The following is a 23763-nucleotide window of genomic DNA, read 5'->3' on the forward strand; positions in this document are numbered from 1 at the left end:
TCTCTCTCTCTCTCTCTCTCTCTCTCTCTCTCTCTCTCTCTCTCGAAAGCTGAAGTAAGCATGTTTACCCCTTCGGTATGTGCAGGATTTCTCTCAGGGCCACCTAATTGCAGTAAACCTGCTTAGAACGGGGACCTGTAATCAATTTCTGTTTAGCACAGCAGGACTGTGGAGAGTCAGTCATTACCTCAGTGAAGGTCCATTTACAGAGCTCCCCTAAACAACACAATCAATGAATGATCTCTATCAAAGCAAGCCTGGAGTGCACAGATGTGTTCACACTGCTCTCACAGTCAATGCAGGTTCTCTATCAGCGCTTGGCTAGAGAGGCTATCCCGACAATGCTTTTGTCTGTTTGTCTGGGTTGCCTTTTTATACTGAACTAGGACTGTTTTAAAACAAGCTAATCTTTACTGGGGAAAATTAATCTTGCCTCCTTTCAAAAGGCAAATTGGTGTTAACAGCGCTATTGGTGTTGCTAAATGTACCCACGGTTCTCAGGTGTATTTAAGCAGATAATAGGCTTGTGGAAAATTACTAAAGCTTAGAGTGCATTCACTTCATGCCAAGGCATCATTGTACCAGCCCAATCAAATCCATTGTGTATATATCTGGTAATACAAGAAATTATTGTTTTCATGTCAGTGAATCTGTTACATAATTACTGTGTGTGTGTGTGTGTGTGTGAATATGTATTATTATTATTATTATTATTATTATTATTATTATTATTATTTTTATATACTTTTGTGTAAAATGCCTCATGACACACACAAACTGTAGGCTTTTGTATTTTTCATAGGAGAACATTCTACAAAGGATTCACCTGCACATCGCACCAGATGACGATATCGACGCCTGCACATCCAAATCTTGTATCACTCATCAGAAGTTTGCTATGGCACTTTATGAACAGGTATTGTAGCGCTTTAACACTCCTTCACACACGTGCATGCAGACACGCCTCCTGTGAGTAATAGAGAATTGATCGCTATCCTGCGACGGTGGTTTTCAATCAGTCGGGTACAGTGGGCGGAATAGTCGTGGGGAATACTAATTCAGGATCCATTCCCTCTCCTTCTCCTGAGGCATGGGAACACACACAGCCCTTGTAAAAGTATTGTGATGGTATTAGACGTTAATAACATGGTACACGTGTGTGTATATAGTGTGTCACATAAATTACAGTGTAAACGCTTTGGTCATTAAATTTTTATTTAGCTTTTATTCAGCAAGGATGCATCAAATTGATCAAAAGAGACAGTAAAGACTTTTACATAGTTTAAATTTTTTTTATTGCAAATAAATGCTGTTCTTTAGAACTTTCTAGTCATCAAAGAATAAAAAATAAAAAAAAGATAATAATAATAAATGTTTTTTGAGCAGTAAATCAGCATATTAGAATAATTTCTGAAGGATCATGTGACACTGAAGACTGGAGTAAAGCTTTGCATTACAATAATTAATTACATTTTTTGGAAAACCTTGTTTTAATTGTAATAATATTTCACAATATTACTGTTTTTACTGTAAGAGACTCATTGCATAATACATAAAACCATGGTTAAGCCGCGGTACATTTTGTGTACACGAGAGACTACCCTGTAAAGCATTGTGTGATTTGCTTTTTGGACACAAGAAAGTGTTCATTCTTGTTTTGCCCGTATAAGGAATTTTTAAATTGGTTACACCCTCAGGTTGTACACAGTTTATGTGGGTTGAGACATCTCTTACATCATATAAAGTAGTGTAATTAAGGCTTTACATCATATATTAGCATGCATCACTGTGTGTGTGTGATTTCCCCCCCGCAGTCAGTGTGTAGGAGCTGTGGTGCATCGTCCGACCCGCTACCCTTCACTGAGCTTGTACACTATGTGTCCACAACAGCCCTCTGGTAAGTGAGACCCTCTCCAGCCATCATGCCAGAAACTTGAGACGTGTTTTTGTTAGTATATTGACCTAAAAAGATCTAAATACCTGAAACTATGTGATTTTTGTTATCAAATTGCTTTTTTTTATCTCGGTTTCTCTCTCTTCCTCTTTCTCTGCACTCCAGCCAACAAGCCTCAGAGATGAGAGATGAAAGGATGCGCCCAGATATGTTTGGGGAGTTGCTAAAAGCCGCCAGCACAGTTGGAGATATGCGTAACTGTCCGGTAGGTGTCTGGTAATGTTGATTAATAATGTAGAATTTACTAGAGCTTTTAGCCCTTAGAGGACACCATCATGCAGTAATATGATGGCTCTTTCTGTGATGTGATGTGATGTGGTGTCATTAAGCACACACAAGGGCAAACACACATACCCTTCTTATCTGATATTCTGCAAGAGTAACACCTCTATGTGACGGCAAGATGAAACACGAGACCGGAACGTTCCTCTCGCATATCAACACATTCTGCATTTTTAAACCGGTGAAGTAGGAAGTCACATCGTACTAGTCACTGTCAGAAGCATGCATCTCATTAAAGTAATGAAATGTTTGGTAAAAACATGGTTATTATAGTTAACTAAATCTAAAACCTAAAAAAAAATCATAAATCATAAAATCATAAATTAAAATGAACATTAACTGAAATAAAAATCACTTATTTCAAGGTAGTTGCCAAGGCATTTAGTTTAGCTGAAATGCTCAAATAATTTAAATAAAATAATAAAAACTACATAGATGCATTTAAAGGGGACCTATAAAGCAAATTCATTGTTTTTGAACATAATTATGTGTCCGCAGTGTGTACACAACCACCCTGTTATGGTAAAAATACATCCACTTTGTTTGCTATTTTCCACGTAAATCAGAAACGGTTTCTCAAATGAGCCGTTCAGGAATGCATCCATTGGGATGTCACAGTGGAACAGGCCCTATTAGCTTAGCTCCTCCCCTGAGTAAGCTGTACACAGTCTGCTATCTTTATCTTGTTTGTTTCACATTGTTGTTTGATTTACATTAACAGCACAGACAGCAGCAGGTACTGTATATTAGGCTGCCACTTTAAAACACATACATATCTAATATGTACATGTGACTTTCTTTCCCAGCTGTTTACGTTCAGAGACATAACCGACTGTGTTTATGTGAACTTTGTGTGTATTTGACAGTTTAAGCTTGGTTTAGTGCTCACGCGGCGTGTGGGTGCTCAGAAAACCACATATCAGAAGTTTAAACTGATATGGCTTTAAATCGCATGCAACTTATAAACTTTCATGATGATAAGAACTGCAATGTCATGTGAGCATAAACATGATAGAGATTGTTGGCAGAGTATCCAAGGCACAAGCTGTAAAGGCTCCACCCTCTTCTGGAAAAGGGGGTGGGGAGCAGCAGCTCATTTGCATTTAAAGATACACACACAAAAACAGTTAAAAAACAAACAAATAAATAATTATGTTTTATCACTGTCCCTTCAATAGAGTAACTGTGGTCAGAGAATCAAGATCCGGCGCGTGCTGATGAACTCTCCAGAAATCGTGACCATTGGATTTGTGTGGGACTCAGAACATTCAGACCTCACTGAAGACGTCCTCCGATCTCTCGGACCACACCTCAACCTCTCAGGGGTAAGAATGCTGTCTAGCAAACTTGTCTCTTTCTCTGCTCCACCTGGTTCATTTCAGAAAAGTGCTTGACCCCGTCCTAAAGAATCAAACTACAAAAGCACTACAGTACACCAGGGGATCATGAAAAAATGCTTTGTAGAACATCTTGGTGACACAGAATAAAAGATTTGAACGAAAAATAAATTTTTAATGTACTTCCAGATTGGTCACATTTGATTATACTTTACAAGGTACTTTCAAATGTCAATTTGGTATAAATTTGAATGTGTTGAGGATGAAATAAAGTCTTCAGTTTTACTTTCTAATAAATATGGTGGCTGGTGTGCCATGGTATGTACTACAATACTGATTAATACCATATTCAAATAACATTGATTTACATTGATGGTTTTTAAAGGGATAGTTAACTCAAAAATTAAAATTCTGTCATTTATTTACCCTCGTGTAATGCTAAACCTGTAAGACTTTCTTTCTATTGTGGAAAAAAAAACATTATTTCCATGCAGTAGAAGTCAATGGTAACCAAAACGGTTTGTCATATAGGTTTGATTTTTTTTTTTTTTTTTTTTTTTTTTTTTTTTGTTGAACAATCCCTTTATATGTGCATTAAAACATCAAATCAATCCCATGGAATTACACATCATTGCAATGGTACTTTTTTTGCTTAGCAGATAAAAAATATGATAGTTGGTAAGAAGAGTATTTTCCATATTTCACGCTTGGGAAATAGATTACCTAAATTTACAAGAATCTGCTAATCAACTTTTAGGTTACTCGTTTATATGTCATTGAAGACTGAGTCGTTGTGGGGAAATCCAGTAAGAAACATCTTATTCCTGGCTGTTATATAAAATATAGAATTCATAGGAAGCCTCCATCCAGATTAAATGGCTATAAAAAGCTTCTGACCTCACCACGGTTACTCTTTTTCAGTTATTTATTTTTATAGCACATCTGGTGCTGGTGTCATCGAGGCCGATTTATGGTTAGTGCCTTGGAACATATGTATGAAACAAAGTAGGAGTTTATCCTCTTCATAAGACTGAGGTTGTGTAACTGCATCAGTGACTGCATAGCCCACGCTTGATGACCAGAAAGCCACTACAGTGGAAGGTCATCTAGTGTCCAAGTGTGTAGACGGCCTTCATTACCAGCCTCATATGTGGGAGTATAAAGCCATATTTGAGCATTGTTTTCCACCAGATGGCCGTTCTGTTTGTGCAGCTGTATGCATTTTATATGTTAAAATGCATCTGTAGGTGACCTTTCATATCTCCTTACAGAGCTGTCCAAACAAGCATAGTGAATTTGGTTTGGTATTGAAGATCTAGATTGGAAGAATCAGTTCTTTTACACCAAAGTGTCACAAATGCTAAATAGCTTTCATTCTACTTTTCGCCCACTTCCACGTTACCATCCTCCAGTTGGATTAGTCTCAGCCGAAACCCCCTGGACAAGTACAAAGGCTTTAATTCATTCCCTAGTTCTCCATGTGATGTTGGAGACTTCAGAGGAAAATGTCTCCCCGCCTGCCTGCAATCCATTGTTTCACGAGCCTCCAAAGAAAACCAGCTATTCAGGAATCAGGGGTGGAGGAACAAGTGTTGGTTGTGCAATAGCTGCTTTATTTAAACTTGTTTCACCAAATACATACTTTTGCATTTTGTCACCTACTTCTGCCTTCTAATTCTGAAGACTCTTTGGTTTTTCTCAGAAGACTGCAGTCTAGCACACGAAACTGCTGTAAACATGCACCCAGAAATGATGAAAAAAATTATTTGTTTTTTTTTCTTTTGTGGAACACAAAAGATGTTTAATTGGATGTTTATGCTGCTCATGTGTGCACAATTAAAAGTAAATGTTGACTATGGACTGTCGAGCTCCAAAACAGACTGGAAGTATGAAGAATTGTGCTACTTGTAAAGCACTTTTTTTGTGTCATTTTTGGAGTTCGACGGCCCTTGGTCACCATCCGTTTTCTCTAAATGGAGAAAAAGAATCTGTATAAACATCCTGTTTGACTGGAGAAAGAAAATCATACAGGTTTGGAAGATATGAGGGTGAACAAATGATGGCATGGTTAATAAATTGTATTAATTAAGTTAATGCAACATTAACTAAGGGAACTTATTGTGAAGTGTTAATGATTTTTGGGTTGTGTTATGATTGTCTAATAAATGCATTTGTGTTTGCAGCTCTTTTATCGTGTCACAGACGAACGTGCAAAGAAGAGTGAGCTGCTATTGGTGGGAATGATCTGTTACTCCAGCAGACATTATTGTGCCTTTGCCTACCACACCAAATCATCCAAATGGGTTTTCTTTGATGATGCCAATGTTAAAGAGGTAAGACTATACTTACCTGTTATGGATAGAGTCCTTTTGTCTATATATTTACACATTTACTATTCATAATTCTAGCAACTACCCAGCAGTCCTGGCACTGGTGATGTGCGTTATTAAACAAACATTCCCTCCGTCCACACATTTAAATATATAAACATTTATACCATTTTCACTGATCACATGGTCGCTATATCCGTTTTACTGGTACTTCCTGTAACTTGACACTGCAACTGTTTCCTCCTTTATCACTCTCGCTCAGAGTTTATAGTTCACTGAAAAATAATTTGAAACTGGTTTCACTCAAAAATTAATAACCATTAATAACAAAGAAACCACAAGTAACACATTGACGTAAATGTGAATTTTTTTTAAATAGATAGACTGAAATAGTATTTCCTTGTTAAACTTACTTGTTAAACTTATTTTTACTGTGTATGTTTCTTCACCAAATCTTTAAATTACAGCCTTTTTCTTTATGCAAAATATATTGGTCTCTTGATTTTGAGGTCAACGTGTTATTGTCATTTTATTTGTACGTATTGTATTGTAAAAATATTATTTGTAGTTAGTGTAGTTAAACATTTTTTACTTTGATTTATGTAATCACAAAGCAAACACTCATTATTACCTGCCTAAACAGTCACTATTAAGTTAACAGCCTAAACGGTCACTAATTACCACCAAATAAAAGATTTGGATGGGCAGCCAGCAAGAGTGAAAAAAAGTCGAGATCCAGTGTAGTGGTGCATGGCCCGTATCTCTTCATCAATCTGTCAGTAGTGTGCGACTTCTGCTTGCGTGTGCACTTCAGCTCTCACTGGGCTAGTGGTGCCCGTCGCTGCCGTCAAGATGGATCACCCTCACACACACGCGCACACACAGTATGTGCATTACAGTAGATGTTTGTGTGCTAACTTACAGTATAGAGAGAACTTATCACATTTTTTTTTTCACATGTCTTAACTTAATTACAGCTGTTTTGTTGATTAGTTTTTTTTAAGCATCTCCTTTACAATCTTCCCTGCTCTTTTTTTGCTTTGCATTTTGACCAACACAGGCACAATGGAAAAACATGCCTCTACTTACATGTTTGCAAAACTTACTAATACATACAAATCACTGAAGTTTCCAGATGAAATGAACACTAGAGGCAACAACTTTTTATTCCTTTTCACTCAAATTATGATTACTGGGGCAGATTAGTGATTAATAAAGACTTATTTTCACGTGGTTTCTCGCACAATAAAATGTTTTGACCTCAAAACCTTTGCCATGTATGACTTCAAAAACAATGTTATGACATTTTATCATAGAGCATGATTTGTAAACTAATACATTTTGATGTTTACATTACATAACCAGCTCCATATGTTTGGCTTTTCTGACATGGCAAACTTGCTACGTAGCTCACCTGGTACAACATTGCACTTGCAATGTGGAATGCTCAAGTAGTAGTCCCATGAAACATGAGTCACGATAAAAGGTCCCGCTCCTGCCCGAAACTTTCACGTTTACTTCTGTTCCCGGTGACAAAAGCCTGTAGGAAGAGGTCTAGATTCTGTCTCGTTCCAGTGCTATAGGCATTTTTTTTTATTTTTTTTATTTCCACACACAACGCTTTAGATCACCAGTGACAGTTGTTATTATTAGGTAATTATATTTCGCAGGGGGCCCACAAGTCATAAATTTTTCCCGCTTCCCACACACACATCAGTATCTTCCCTCGCACACCCTCACTCAGCAATTCCGCAACTTTTTCCGGGCCACACTCTGGGATTGCAGACCTCTAGTACAAGCAAGCTAAAATGTGTTTTTTTTTGTTAACACTATCGGGTATGTTTAAAGGGTTAGTTCACCCAAAAATGAAAATTCTGTCATTAATTACTCACCCTCGTGTCGTTCCAAACCCGTAAGACCTTCGTTCATCTTTGGAACAACAAATTAAGTTTTTGATGAAATCTGAGAGCTCTCTGATCCCTCCATAGACTGCAACGTCATTGCAACTTTTAAGGCCCAGAAAGGTAGTAAAGACATCGTTAACATAATCAATGTGACTACAGTGGTTCATCCTTAATGTTATGAAGCGATGAGAATACTTTTTGTGCGCGAAAACCCCCCAAAATAACGACTTTATTTAACAATTTCACGATACATACAACAACCAACGTAATAAAATGTTGCCAGGTTCACGTTTATCTGTTTTGGATAAAACTGAACATGGGCCACTCAGTGGATATTTCAATGTCGTGAAACGTGCAAGACACAACGTAATATAATTTTGCAGAAATTTTCCAATGAGCCTGGGTTGCTTTTGACTGTTCAGATCATTTTTTCTTCAATGGGAAGCACTGCGTCCACATCCTGCTTTCTAACTTTACCTGCTTTTCACTCTCTCTCTCGCTTGCTCTTTCTTTCTCTTCTGTCTGTTAATTAAGAAGGAAGGTTACATCTGTTTGCCTAGAGAGACTTTGTAGTACAGCCTGCGTACTCTTACCTAAGCCTCCCTGAGGCATGTGTGCCTTCATGTCTAATAATAATCACTTTTTCATTGCTGTCTGTTTCACAGATGTACTTTTACTAACGATACTAAAGAACTGTGTAACTTGAATTTATTTATTTTTAAGGTGGGATCCAGGTGGAAAGATGTGGTCACCAAATGCATCAAAGGTCACTTCCAGCCTTTGCTTTTGTTCTACACTAACCCTGATGGCAGTTCTGTGATAACAGACGAGGCCCAGCGGAGCAACAGCAGTTCCGGACAAAATAAGAGCTCAATCAATGGAGACGCACCAGGTAGAAAACCTTTCAATGCAGTTCTATTATATTCAGGTAAATTCAACACACAAAAAAAAAATATATATTTTTTTTTTAAGTATTTTCTCAGAGACAGCAGTTGATTCTGCTTTGACATATTTTGAAACTCTTTTTGTTGCCAGTGGAAAAGAAACAAAGTAGAGATCACAGCTGTTAGTAAACATGTTATTTTATTTAGTGGTCGACCGATATTATCTATCTATCTATCTATCTATCTATCTATCTATCTATCTATCTATCTATCTATCTATCTATCTATCTATCTATCTATCTATCTATCTATCTATCTATCTATCTATCTATCTATCTATCTATCTATCTATCTATCTATCTATCTATCCATCTATCTATAAACATGCTTATACTTCAGCATGGCAACTTCTTGAATCTACAATCCTATTACAGTATTTTTCACAAATGAAGTAATTGTTTAAAAATATATGAGTAGTGAACAGCAAAAGGAAGTAAACACTGTAACACTCGGTAATCTGGTAATTTCGTGCGCACTGGTAATCATATTTTTTTCAAATAAAGACAAGGTAACACTAATTTTACATACAGCACGCAATGAAACCAATGACACAGTGGGAAATTAGAGATTCCGCATTCACACGCGACGCACAGACTGGCCGTCACGCACAGTGACACGTGTATGCAGGCTACAAATGCACACCTACCAAGATCTCACAGCTGGATTTGATTTAATCTGCAAGGTTTGTGAAATTTAAATGTTTATTAGATATTCAGAGATTTGTTTAAAGGATATAGATGCGTATTTGCTGAATGTTGACGGTTAATGAGAAAGTATTATAGCATAATTGTTTGTCTTTTTTCTTTTACTAATAATATAAAAGCAAACGCTTTACTTTTTCGCAGACCGTTTACTTTCTTTGTTTAACAGTTCTGTCTAATGATGTATTAGATATGACTGTTAAACAGAGACCGTAAACTAATGAAGACCGAGAATGTGAGAGCTATCAGGCGCTGCCGCTCTCAGTGCCACTCATAAAAATGCTCATCGGCCAATCAGAAAAACTTATCGGCCGGTATTTTAAAAATGCCAAATATCAGCCGATATATCGGTCGACCACTAATTTTATTAAATTCAAATATAACAAACAGTAATATTAAATAATTCCTTTTAACACATTTAACAATGCATTTGACTTTCATTCTGCATTAAAAAAAATATGAGATTAATCCATTAATTATTGAATCGATTGACAGCTCCAAATTTCTGATGGTGACTGTCTAAAAAAATGCTGCTCAAAAATATAGGGTCCCACAAAATATAATAAAGTAAATAAAGTTGTTCCACTACCGGGACACTGACAGTTAATAGGCTAATTGCAAGTCGCATATCTGTAAAAAACACAATTTCTATTCTAATTTATTGTGCAGCCCACAATATAGTTACATCATAGTGACAAATGTTTTTTCCTCTCTGAAAGGCAAGAACAAATATCCCTACTCAAGATTGTGTCCTTAAAACAAGACCCAAAATACCCAAGAATTTGTGTTACCTTGATTTATCTGTTGTTGTTCGGAGAGAGGATAATGTCAGTGTGAATCTGTCTAATGCTAGTATCGATTAGCACCAATTGACCGTTGTTTGGTATTTTTAGATTCTGTGTATTAGCCAATGCATATGCAATTCAGTGTTTGCATTTCACTGCAAGTTGTAAGTTGTAATCTGTATGTAACGGTGTACGTGACAAATAAAATCTTGAATCGTAAATCAGTGCTTAACTAGTTCCACTAGTATTGGTAGTAAATCTAAATGTAAACCTTGCACCACTTACAATGATGATTCACTACAAAACAAATTCATTTAGAAATAGCAATATTGTTTCTTCAAATTGTTAAACATATGATGGATATTTAGTCAAATCCGTGTGTTGATTAGGTGTTAGAGCCTGTATCTTAAAATTTTCATAAATTATAGTGCAAATATTAAATCATAATGAATACAAGTTAGAGCCTTTGAAAGCTGTGGGTGTTTTCTTCCTTCCTTCCCTTCCTCTCTGCCTCTTTCAATTTTTAGTTTTACTGAGATGCCAATCACTGCACATTTGTGTTGTAATATACATATAAACAAATAATATTAACAAATACAGTGAGGAAAATAAGTATTTGAACACCCTGCTATTTTGCAAGTTCTCCCACTTGGAAATCATGGAGGGGTCTGAAATTGTCATCGTAGGTGCATGTCCACTGTGAGAGACATAATCTAAAAAAAAAAATCCAGAAATCACAATATATGATACAGCTGCAAATAAGTACTTGAACACCTGTCTATCAGCTAGAATTCTGACCCTCAAAGACCTATTAGTCTGCCTTTAAAATGTCCACCTCCACTCCATTTATTATCCTAAATTAGATGCACCTGTTTGAGGTCGTTAGCTGCATAAAGACACCTGTCCACCCCATACAATCAGTAAGAATCCAACTACTAACATGGCCAAGACCAAAGAGCTGTCCAAAGACACTAGAGACAAAATTGTACACCTCCACAAGGCTGGAAAGGGCTTCGGGGAAATTGCCAAGCAGCTTGGTGAAAAAAGGTCCACTGTTGGAGCAATCATTAGAAAATGGAAGAAGCAAAACATGACTGTCAGTCTCCCTCGGACTGGGGCTCCATGCAAGATCTCACCTCGTGGGGTCTCAATGATCCTAAGAAAGGTGAGAAATCAGCCCAGAACTACACGGGAGGAGCTGGTCAATGACCTGAAAAGAGCTGGGACCACCGTTTCCAAGGTTACTGTTGGTAATACACTAAGACGTCATGGTTTGAAATCATGCATGGCACGGAAGGTTCCCCTGCTTAAACCAGCACATGTCAAGGCCCGTCTTAAGTTTGCCAATGACCATTTGGATGATCCAGAGGAGTCATGGGAGAAAGTCATGTGGTCAGATGAGACCAAAATAGAACTTTTTGGTCATAATTCTACTAAAAGTGTTTGGAGGAAGAAGAATGATGAGTACCATCCCAAGAACACCATCCCTACTGTGAAGCATGGGGGTGGTAGCATCATGCTTTGGGGGTGTTTTTCTGCACATGGGACAGGGCGACTGCACTGTATTAAGGAGAGGATGACCGGGGCCATGTATTGCGAGATTTTGGGGAACAACCTCCTTCCCTCAGTTAGAGCATTGAAGATTGGGTCGAGGCTGGGTCTTCCAACATGACAATGACCCGAAGCACACAGCCAGGATAACCAAGGAGTGGCTCTGTAAGAAGCATATCAAGGTTCTGGCGTGGCCTAGCCAGTAGGGATGGGAATTGATAAGAATTTAACGATTCCGATTCCATTATCGATATTGCTTATCGATCCGATTCCTTATCGATTCTCTTATCGATTCTTATTGGGTGAGGGAATAAGTACAAATTTGTTTGTATTAACTCGCTTTAATATCTGATCAGAAGACACAGCACAGAGTATACACAAATTATGTGTAGCAACCTCAAAACAAACCTAAAAGTAGGTGAGCTACTTCTCAAAGTAAAGTCCAGGGACCTATAGCCTAGGGCAGTGTTTCTCAACCTGTGTGCCTTGAAAGATTATCAAGAAGAGTGCCTTAGGATTAGGAAATTGACAATTTTCACATTCATTGGTCCGGACAAAAAAATAAATAAAACTGCCATTTATGTGCCATAAAAACTAAAAACACAGACTGAAAACAGTTTAGGAAGAGCTTGTGTCTTTTGGAATATTAACAGTGCTCATTTGGATTAGGCTATTGAGTTACTAAAACAATCTTTGTCAAATAATACACGGGTTTTCTTCACATTTTGAACGTTTTTGTTTCCATTTGTTTAATTTCAAGATCTGATGTGACTTATCCATTGTTGTTTTTACAGCTACAAAGCTGGGAGCACTAAATGATATTCAGTCACATTATACACGCTTTTAACATTAAATAAAGCACAAAAATAGTACCTGATATTATCATAGCCACACTTTGAGATTGTTGTTCCAGCGCGACGTCGCAGTAAAATAGGATCCGTTTCAAATAGAATCGTCGCGTGTCGCGGCTGGTTAAACTTTGATTAACATGGAAAATGATACTTTTTATCGCGTGTCGCGCCGTCGCGTCGCATGTAGTTAGGACGCGGTCAGAGCGCTTCTGCCTCGATGCCATGTTTGCTCATAGTGTTTGCTACGTTTTGAACCAAAACAACGCAGCACGTGTGTGACGTCGTGTCACATTTGAACGAGCGGAACCGATAAGCGGAATCGTTAAGCAGGCATGCTAACGGTTCCAAGGAATCGATTCACTGGGCACCGGTTCTGAAGAAGAACCGGTTCTCGGTTCCCATCCCTACTAGCCAGTCTCCAGACCTAAACCCAATAGAGAATCTTTGGAGGGAGCTCAAACTCCGTGTTTCTCAGCGACAGCCCAGAAACCTGACTGATCTAGAGAAGATCTGTGTGGAGGAGTGGGCCAAAATCCCTCCTGCAGTGTGTGCAAACCTGGTGAAAAACTACAGGAAACGTTTGACCTCTGTAATTGCAAACAAAGGCTACTGTACCAAATATTAACATTGATTTTCTCAGGTGTTCAAATACTTATATGCAGCTGTATCATACAAATAAATAGTTAAAAAATCATACATTGTGATTTCTGGATTTTTTTTTTTAGATTATGTCTCTCACAGTGGACATGCACCTACGATGACAATTTCAGACCCCTCCATGATTTCTAAGTGGGAGAACTTGCAAAATAGCAGGGTGTTCAAATACTTATTTTGCTCACTGTAAACTTAGTAAAAAAGAACTATCAGTAGTTCTTAAAGCATTAATTTTGTTGTCTCTTAGGTACTCCTATACTGAGTGGTAAGAAGTTGGAGTTGACTCGAGAAAACTTGACTGCTTTCTTCTCAAATCATGGTACTCTGAAGCAGAAGTCTCAGCCTCCTTCTGTGTTCAGTCGTGGCAGTAACCAGACCAGTGGCGGCAGAGGGCCAGGTAAAAAAAACAACAATACAAAACACTTCAAACTACTTGAAATACGAACACCTCACATTTTATAGTTGCTGTCACTGCATCTCACTGTGACTTACTGCTTATAACTAGAACTAGTATTCACTTTCATGCAGCAACTGCATTCATAATTGTCCACCCCCCTTTTTGAGCATTGATCTGAACTTAAATGGTTGTACTTGATGAATGCTTTGGAATACAGTCTTTATAAGTGTACTGTAAAACAATGAACTAAACATTTATTTTATTTTATATAGAACATGTATTTTACAAAATAAGATATATATAAGTCTAAATTTGCTAGAAAATCAAAGCCATGTGTTTAACCAAGTTGTGTTCCAAATTTGAAGTTGATATCACTAAAATTGAGCCTGCTAAAAGGTTTTTAAAGTACCGTTTCCATGGTAAGGCAATGTCTATTTTCAAGTTTTGAGTGTTTAAGTTTTTAAGATGGTACCTAATTTATGATGATTACTAAAATATGTGATAGGGAAATAAGTCAATAAAAAAAAAAAAAAAAAAAAAACCTGCTAAGTGTCCAGCTGCTCTGACAGTTAACAGGATAATTAAAAACCTCACTTGATAATATCACGATTTCTATTCTAATTTGATTAATTGTGCAGCCCTAGTTACAACAGAGGGACAAATATGTTTTCCTCTTTAAAAGGCAAGAACAAATGTTCCTACTCAAGATTGTGTCCTTAAAACAAAAGACCCAAAATACCCAAGACTTGCCTTGATTTACCTGTTTCAGCCATCTCAAATCTCATGCCTTTTTTCATGAACGGTGCAGTGGTCAAAATGTTCTCTGTTGGAGGCAACACTGTTCCCCCGCAAAGTGTTTTAATACCCAGAGGATCAGAGAGAGAAGTACAGGATGTTTGAACAAAGACAGACAAGAAAGTCCTGCAGGGAGACGTATCGCCTCGTGCTCCGGTAGCCCACATTCCACTCTTATTACAAACCATAATGGCTCGATGCGTCTCTCTTTTTATTGCTGAAGTTTCCTCTCCACTAAAAGCTCTTAGATCAACTTTGTAATGGCTTTCTGTCCTTAGGCAGTGAAAATATTCCCTTTGGCTTGGGGAAGTAGTAGCATATAAAGTCGTGCAAAATGAGTATTTTATTATAGTCCTGAGCGATTCAGGTGCACAGATGCAATTCGAACTAAGTTTTAATAAAATGTGGCATTAACTTACACTGCTGCCAGTTTGTGCCAAGTTTATTTCATGGACCTATTAACATTTGTTTTGACAGTATTTTTAGGCAGTCTGAATCTAATATATAGTGGCTCCAGAAAGTATTTATTCCTAAATCACACATTTATGAATGTCACTGCATTTGATTATAAAACAATATCAAATATTTTTTCTCAGAACTAATTTCACTTTTTTGAGCCATGTAGTTTTGTTTTGTTTTGTTTTGTTTTGTTTGTTTTTTGGGGTTTTGTCTTTTGGGTTTTGTCTTGTTTTGTTTTTTGGGTTTGGTTTAGTTTGATTAGTTTGTTTTGACTTTGTTTTACTGTTTTGTTTAACAGACACTTTTATCCTAAGTGGCTTGTAAGAGGAAAAACGCAACAATATTCGGAATGTACAATGTTTGCCTTTTGTTTTTTGTTTTGTTTTACATTTATTTATTAGCAGATGCTTTCAGATGCTGATGCAACATGGAAAAAGAGGAACAAAAGCAACAATATTCATAATATAGTGGGGTTTTTTTGCTTTGTTTGACTTTTTTTTTTAGCTTTTTGTTGTTTTACATTTATGCATTTAGCAGATGCTTTTATCCTAAGCGTCTTGTAAAAGAGGAACAAACGCAAAAATCAATATTCGTTATATACAATGTTTGGCTTTGTTTTTTGTTTTGTTTTACATTTATGTATTTAGCATATGCTTTCAGGTGCTTTTTTTTATCCTAAGCAACAAGAAAAAGAGAATCAAAAGCAACAATATTTGTAATATACAGCATTTTGTTTTGTTTTTAATGTGGCTTAGATGTCCAAGTACGTCTTGGGGCCACTGTTAGAGTAAACTTCACAATGTTCAGAAGGAGATCTGTATCTTTTAAGTATGTTCTGGAATGTAAGATGCGATCGCTGATGTTTTTTCAGCTGTATCTAGTAACCCCTCACTAAGAGACCGTTATGTGACTGCCGTGTGTTTGAGGGCAAGAAATGTCCTTTCTCTTTTTGTTATCTGTCTCTCTCTCACTCTTTTGCTCTCTTGTAACACTTCACTGCTTTTCTCCTCCAGCACAGCAAAAAAAAAACTGAAAAACACACACATTGATTGCCGTTAAGGCTCTACTGTCCTTCCCAGAATCCTCAGGGGTATATTTAAAGAGTGCAGAGGCCACACTTTATCTCACCATCCGAATGATCCTTAACTTCAAGTGTACTCTAATGCTTTATTTGAGGGTGCTGCATACGGATTTTACAGCTGACCCATAAAACACACTTGACAGTTTTTTTTAATGGCTGCATTAACATTTCAGAATTCCTGTAGAAAAAGTGCTAGATTTAGACCTTGATATATGATCATTTATAGTAAAGCTAATGAATTCAAGCTATAGCAGAAACCTCATTTAGCAGGATTTTTCTTGAACAGTAAATTTTAATAGTAAACTATTGCTTAAATTTGTAGAATTACATCTCTAGTGAAAGTGCTGCATTTAACCATATCCGTGTTTGTCTTACAGTGAAGATGAACTTGGATCCAAAGAGTCGATTTAGAGAGATTTTAAGGGAGCTGCCGAAAGAAGGCCTTCCCATCAACCTTATCAAGAAGGACTCGGACCGGTCACAGACAAGACCAGAAACACTGCGGAACCGGGGTAAGCATGTTACATTTTGACTGTTTTATGTACAAATATTTAAATAAAACACCAGGCATTGTTGCAGCACCTCTCTTCCCAGTCTGTCAGTAACACTGTTTAGTTCTTGTCTCTATGAAGCCCCTCCTTCTGAAAAGGGTAATGTGCTCTGATTGGTCGGCTGGAGCAGTGTGTTGTTTTGGACAACCGTTTCAAGCGTGTTTCGGAAATGTCCCTTACCATAACCGCGAGTTTCATCACACTACTAATGCAACTCAACCTGACCTCACCCCTTTATTTTATGTCAATTATTTAAATGAGGAAAATTGGGACGTGTTTGTTCCCGGAAGAAAACTCAAGACTATAATGGAGGTCTTTCAGGTGTTTACTGATATAGGGAATAACTCCTTTTGGAGTGACTTTGTGCTTTGCAACTTTTCAGACCTTTTTGATGCTCAAACAGCAACATTACACACTAAAGAATGTTGAAAATGTAAAAAAAGAATAATAGGTCCTCTTTAAATATCTTCTCTGTCCTCCTTAGAGAAGCACATATGTGTGGTTGTTACACTCTGGGCTTTTAGCAGAGCTTTGGAGTGGAATAAACTAGCTCACAGTGCTCTGCTGGTCCTTATGTAACCCGGGGTCAGCGAGAAGTGTTAAAAACACAGATTACTTCTGACGTGTGCTCCATCCTCACGCTGAGTATTGTAATCTCTGTAACGGTTCCTCAATCTAGCTTGCGCTGAGCGACCAGCTCTTTTTTTTTTTTTTTTTTAGCTCAAATTTATAATGGGTCAAACTGGGTGATGCAGTTATATTTTGAATATTGTCATGCACCTCTAAATGGAGAGTTCAGTAGATGATAATGTAGTATTTTCGTTGTTTTATGGTGTGATATGTTTTTAATCGCATTTTTTTTATATTTCATATTCATTTTTATTTTAATCACTCCTGCCATAGTCAGTAAAATAAACCAGATGACTGACAGCTATTGTATGTCTGCCTAACCAGAGGTAGAAAGCTTTACTTATGTAAAAGTATTGCTACTTAAGAAATAATTTACTTGAGCACAAGTAGAAGTTCTAAAAAAAAAAAATTGGCTCTCAAGTAAGAGTAAATAAGTACTTTGCTGAAAAACTACTCAAGTTACAACGTTACGAAGTACTTGCGATGTGAGCATTGTGGAGTGCTAAACACTAATAAATCTTATGACCTTCCAAGAAATTCCTTATATGGTCAAATGCATTAGATATCGCTACAGCTTAATAACATGAAGAAAGAGACGTTTTGACTGATCAAACATAGTCAATAAACGCATGATTGCGATGATATTTGTATAATGTTTTATAACTGATTTTGAAAAGTAAGTCCACGTAAGATCATTTGAATATTTTTTTTAAGAAGGGCAAAGAAGGGTAGGTGAGAGGTTTGATCAAAGAAATTTGTAATTAAAACATTGTCAATAGAAATGTGTCATGAACTACAATTTTACACTCTGTTGTTGTTAATGTTGAGGTTGTTTCAGCTTCGTACAAAGTTTGCATTGTACATTTAGTTTAACTGCATTGTTAAAGAGGGCAAGCTTTACCATTAAAGGAATAGTTCACTTAAAAATGAAAATTCTGCCATCATATACTCACCCTCAAATTGTTTCAAACCTTTATGAATTTTTCTTCTGCTGAACACAAAAGATGATATTTTGAAGAATGTCGATAACCAGACATGAGCCCCATTGACTTCCATAGTATATATTATTTTTTTTCATACTATGCACCACTTGCATAACCACACTAATGCTGGATGAGGTCAGAGGTACTCACTCAAAGGGCCATAAAGGCTTTGCTGGAGCCTTTCTAATGAAACATGCTCATCAGATCAAGTCATCTGTTTTAGAAAAGATTGCATTTACTCATTTACTCACCCTCATTTCATTCCAAACTCGTATGGCTTGCTTTTTTTATGTGGAATACAAAAGGAGGAATTTTGCGTTTATTACATGAAAAAGAGTGGGTTAGTTCATCCAAAAATGAAAATGGTCCCATAATTTACTCACCATCAAGCCATCCTTGGTGTATATGCCTTTCTTCTTATATATTAAGTTATATAAAAAAAATCCTGGCTCTTCCGAGCTTTATAATGGGAGTGAATAGTACCTGAGATTTTGAAGCCCAAAAAAAGCTCATCCATCCATCATAAAAATAATCCATACGGCTCCAGGGGTTAATAAAGGCCTTCTGAAGTGAAGCGATGTGTTTTTGTAAGAAAAATATTCATATTTATAAATTAATAAACTATAATCACTGGCTTCCGGTAACAGAGTCGAGTTCCTGCGGAAGAGTGGCCTCTGACATAGTTGCAATCAGTTCATTTCAAATGCATTAACTTTTAAATATAATATCAAATAACACACTACAGTTAAAATTATAATCAAGTACTTTATATGTGTTTTAGTATGTTAGTCAGCACATCAAAATTAGTGTACTTTAAAATACGACAAAAGAGTATTAAAACAATGATTTTAAATGTATTTTAAAGTAAAACTTTTACTTTGACATGACTTAAGTCATGAAAGTTTACTCTCATTAAGAACAATTAAGTGGCCTCATTAATGTTATATTTTCTGTAAGTGGTTTATATAATATACAGTAACACTTTATTTTAGTGTCCTTGTTACATGTTACATGTGCTTACTGTAGTAAAAACAGTACATTATGCATAATTACATCATGCAACGAACCCTAAACCAATCCATTATCCTAACTCTAATTATATAAGTACATGTTTATTATTACTCTGTACATAAATGTATAGTTACAATGTATAGTTACACTGTAACAAGGACACCTTAAAATAAAGTGTAGCCAAAAAAAAATTTTTTTTAAGATTTTAAGTACACTACATTTGCACATTCAATACAATTAAGCACACTTACAGCATGGCACATTGGACAGTGCACATAACTGGGCCATATAGACATGAGCTTATGGGGATCACAAAGTAATTTCCTCATGTGCAGTGAAACTGGCTCACCATATTGTGCAAGTGTCATGTGACCAACATTACCATCTCCTTTTATTGCTCATAAGCAGTAAAAGTGTGGTTTGCAAGCCAAGCTGCTTGACTTTGCTTTACCCTTTTTAAGTATGTATATGGCTTACTAATGGCTTTTTAGCCTTCAGCGTGTAGATCTCTGACCAGACTGCCTTCATCTTTTAGAAAGATAGCCGTGTAGGCTGTTTGAGAATTCATTATGCCATATAATTAGCATTTTCAGTGTGTGTGACGACCGCGAGTCAAAGTTACATTAATATCTAATGAGACAATGCTGTTTTTTAAAGCTCATAGTGCATAACGATATAGGTACTTGGCACTAGGTGGAATGGCACTATGGCAGTATGGATTTGCACTGCCGTGAAATTTCTATGCCAGCCTATTTAACAGTGCCAATATCAGCACTGTTCTGCCCAAAGAGAGTCACTCTTCCACCTTCACAAGAAAAAAGGTCATCCAGGCTATGAGTGCAACCTCGCATATGTCGGAGATGGATGAGTCTGGCCTGTAGGCTGGAAGCAGCATCTGTGAATTGTTTCTGTAATGTAAATGAACAATTTAATTACGCAGCTAAATTTGAGAGTGAACCAGGACTACATTCACACAGTTGCAATATGCACTTATTAGTCCGCTTTGGAAAGCCAAGTACAGTTTATATACAGTTTGGACATGAAAGATTGCCAACTCTTAAGTGCTGAACAGTTTAGAATGAATTATTTCTTGAAATACTGAAGTGCATATGTTTCAGTTTTAAAATAAATGTATTTCAAATAAAGTTTATAATATAAAACCAAATATAAAAAAAAAAGAAAAAAGAATTATTAATTATAAGTATGTCGAGTCATACCACGACATTTTAACAACCAATATATTTCTAATATATTTTGATATTTTTTTTACCTTGACACCCAGTCACTATGATATCGTTTTGTTTGTTTGTTTTCTTACATTGTTCTGCATGTTGGATACACTGCATGACTTAAGCTATGAAATAGATAAAAAAATAAACATTTCAAAACATGTAATAAAAGAAAAAAATATATGTTTTCTTCAATGTGATATTGTATCACCCTGACAGGGGTAAAACCATTTTAATTAAAAAAAATAATAATTTTACATTGTAATCAAGTCGTTGTATGTATGACCTGCTAATAGTTAATGGATCCAAATAAATAAATGGTTAGATGTCATGACACATCTGATAACTCTATTCACTGTGTATTATACAATAAATATTAGACCCCACTGAAGACAACCACACTGTGAGTATCTTCAGTGCAAGTTGGGTTAAATTAGTAGGGTAAATTTCCCGAGAATCAAGCAGTTTGTAACTCTGCATCTCATCCCCAGACTCAGCGCCTGAGAAGCCTCACGCACGCTCACTATCGCCTCCTGAGAATGGCTTCAAGAAGCTGGAGTCACGACTGTACAGCAGCCAAGGCAGAGGTCCGACGAAAGCGGAGCACTGGCCTGTTAAGACCGCTCACTACAACCACGAACCACGCTCTCAACCTCAGCCTCGCGTCCCGCTTCATCTCCCCGCAGAACATCGTCCTCGAAGGTTAGATGTGGGCAACGGCTACGAGACGGACAGCAGTCAGGGCTCTCGCAGCCGAGCCAATCGTGCGTGGAGGCCGATGCGAGAGGCACTTAATGTCGACAGCGTACTAAACACCGATAATAATCAAAACTCCCAAAACTCTCGCAGACAGACCTTTAACCAGGAGAGCGAAGAGTTGCCATGGGCCCGACGTGAAGAACGCAAACCCAAGAGTTTAATGACTATTTATGAGGACGAGCAGAAGCAGGACATGGGAAGCAGGAGCTCGCTGGAATCGGAGGGTCGAGGACTTCCAGAGCCGGACAGGGTTAAAACAAGCGTCAACAACCTCACCATTCGGACCGATAACTGGAAAATCCAGCGCACTGAATCTGGATACGAAAGCAGTGATCGTCTCAGCAACAGCTCAGCCAATCTGGACTCTCCTGTGGTGGAGAACCTGAGCAACAAAGAAATGCAATCCATACCCGAACCAAACCTTCCCAGGTAAGAACTAAAGTAATCCTCAATCAGGAAGAGCATCAAGACATTTGCATTTAAGACACATTGGGTGATAAATGTCACTGCAGTAGTGACATAAATCTGATTTACAAGACAAGAAATCAACATGAATTCAATACTAATTTGGGAGATTTCATGCACTCAGTTGTTTTAGGCCACAGATAGGAGATTCACCGACAAGAAAAAGCAGGATTCATTTAAAGGGGAAGTTCACCCAAAAATTAAAATTCTGTCATTAATTACATTCCAAACCCATAAGACTTTCGTTCATCTTCGGAACACAAATGAAGATCTTTTTGATGAAATCTGAGCGATTTCTGTCCCTCCATTGACAGCTACACAACTACCACTTTGGACACTTCAAAAAGTTCATAACGAGATCTTAAAAACTAATCCATATGAATTGAGCGGTTTAGTCCAAATTTTCTGAAGAGACACGATCGCCTTCTATGATGAACAGATTGAATTTGGGTTGTCAATAGAGGGACAGAAAGCGCTCCGATTTTATCAAAAAGATCTTGATTTGTGTTCCGAAGATGAACAAAAGTTTTAAGGGTTTGGAATGACATGAGGGTGAGTAAATGACAGAATTTTTCATTTTTGGGTGAACTATTCCTTGAATAATAAAAAAATATAGATTATTTTTTAATATACACTACTGTTCAAAAGTTTTTTTTTTTTTTTTTTAGCAAGGACACATTAATTTGATTAGTAATGAGTAATGACAGTAAAGACATCGATAATGTTACAAAATATTTCTATTTCAAATAAATGCTTTTCTTTTGAACTTTCTATCCATCAAAAAATGTTGGACAGAAGTGTATAGAGTAATCGTTTGTTTGTTTGCTTGCTTTTCTCTTTAAACCAAGTAAACAACATGCAATATATGCCTATGAACAGTGTTGTGTTCAAGCTGTGTCGGCAAAGAACACTTTTGAATGTTTTTCTTTGTCAGATAAGGTATCAAATTCTTGTGTAGCTGTGCATATCTTGTTGTCATTGTGAATCAGAGTACACCATGTAGCAGTAATGTTAGGTGGAGGTGTTTACGTCATTGTTTAAGGTCTTAAAAAGGTTAGGCTTGGGAAGAACTAATGTGGACTGACTAAAGAGCTGGTCACACTAGATGACCGCCTCAATAGTTTAAAGGGATAGTTCCCCTGAAAATTTGAATTCTGTTAAAACAATTTAAATTTTTGGGTTAACTATCACTTTAAGTATGAAGTTTGCATTAAACTTGTATATTACTTTTGTGTGACAGAGCCAAAATTAGAGTTTTGTCCATGTTTGATTTTTAGCCAAGTTTAGATCCACTTTAGAACTTTTTCATTTTACACATTCATCAATATTTCAAGCTCACCAAATGTGAACTTAAAATGATCAGGCGAAAGACTAAGATTTTAATCTGTACTCATTCTTCCACAAAATCTAGTGTAACCACCCCTTAAGCCAAATACAACTTTGCATATACAGCATTGCTGAGTTCAATACATTTATTTTTAGGGACCCAAACTACCAAAGGAGGTATGAGGATTCAAAGGCTGAGATCTCATCTTCATCCATCTTCTACGGTAAGAACCCGCAGAGGCTTCTCAGTTAAAAGTGTTACCAGAAATTGCCTTTTCAAATCTAGTATGCTGCCTATAGCAGCTGCCTTCTGAGGCTGCATGTTAACCATCATGGAACCTCTTATGTGGATCAGTGTAATTATAGTATTTGTTCATGTTTTGAGTGCGCTTTTATTTTAATATTGTATTTGTAATATTGTAAAGCAGTATTCATTTTAATTTTAGCTGAAGTTTGCTGAATTTTTATGTTCTTTTGTCTTTTTTTTAATCTTTTATCTTTTTTTACATTTTGTATTAATTATTTTAGTACTTAAAATTATTTCAGTTAGTTCCCAAGGCAATATTTCAGATATTTACATTTTATTTTATTATTTGATTTCAGCTTTAACCCAATTACCAATAATCATTTTAGTTGACAATATTGCAAAAATATGTTTGATGTTAGCATGGAAAATGGATGCAAAGTGTGTATTTTGTCAATCTCTCACCCTTTGAAAGATCTCCCCACAGAGGCTGGGGGTCGATTAAAACCCCACACAGAGTGTTAAACAACTGCTATAGTC

The 23763-nt window shown here is 36.8% G+C and overlaps 1 protein-coding gene across 4 annotated transcripts in view; it reads left to right on the forward strand.

The window, feature by feature from the left end:
• usp53a (ubiquitin specific peptidase 53a) overlaps positions 1-23763 on the forward strand; it is a 57214-nt gene that overhangs the window by 20729 nt on the left and 12722 nt on the right. For all 4 annotated transcript variants that reach the window (XM_084109445.1, XM_084109442.1, XM_084109444.1 and 1 more), the window contains 10 exons: positions 803-916; positions 1815-1897; positions 2060-2159; positions 3415-3561; positions 5757-5906; positions 8531-8699; positions 13541-13690; positions 16403-16537; positions 20921-21617; positions 23136-23203. In XM_084109445.1, the coding sequence (XP_083965571.1) occupies positions 803-916; positions 1815-1897; positions 2060-2159; positions 3415-3561; positions 5757-5906; positions 8531-8699; positions 13541-13690; positions 16403-16537; positions 20921-21617; positions 23136-23203 (1813 nt within the window). The remainder of the gene's footprint in view (positions 1-802; positions 917-1814; positions 1898-2059; positions 2160-3414; positions 3562-5756; positions 5907-8530; positions 8700-13540; positions 13691-16402; positions 16538-20920; positions 21618-23135; positions 23204-23763) is intronic.

This window comes from Abramis brama, assembly GCF_963993115.1.
Source record: "Abramis brama genome assembly, chromosome: 3".
NCBI lineage: Eukaryota > Metazoa > Chordata > Actinopteri > Cypriniformes > Leuciscidae > Abramis > Abramis brama.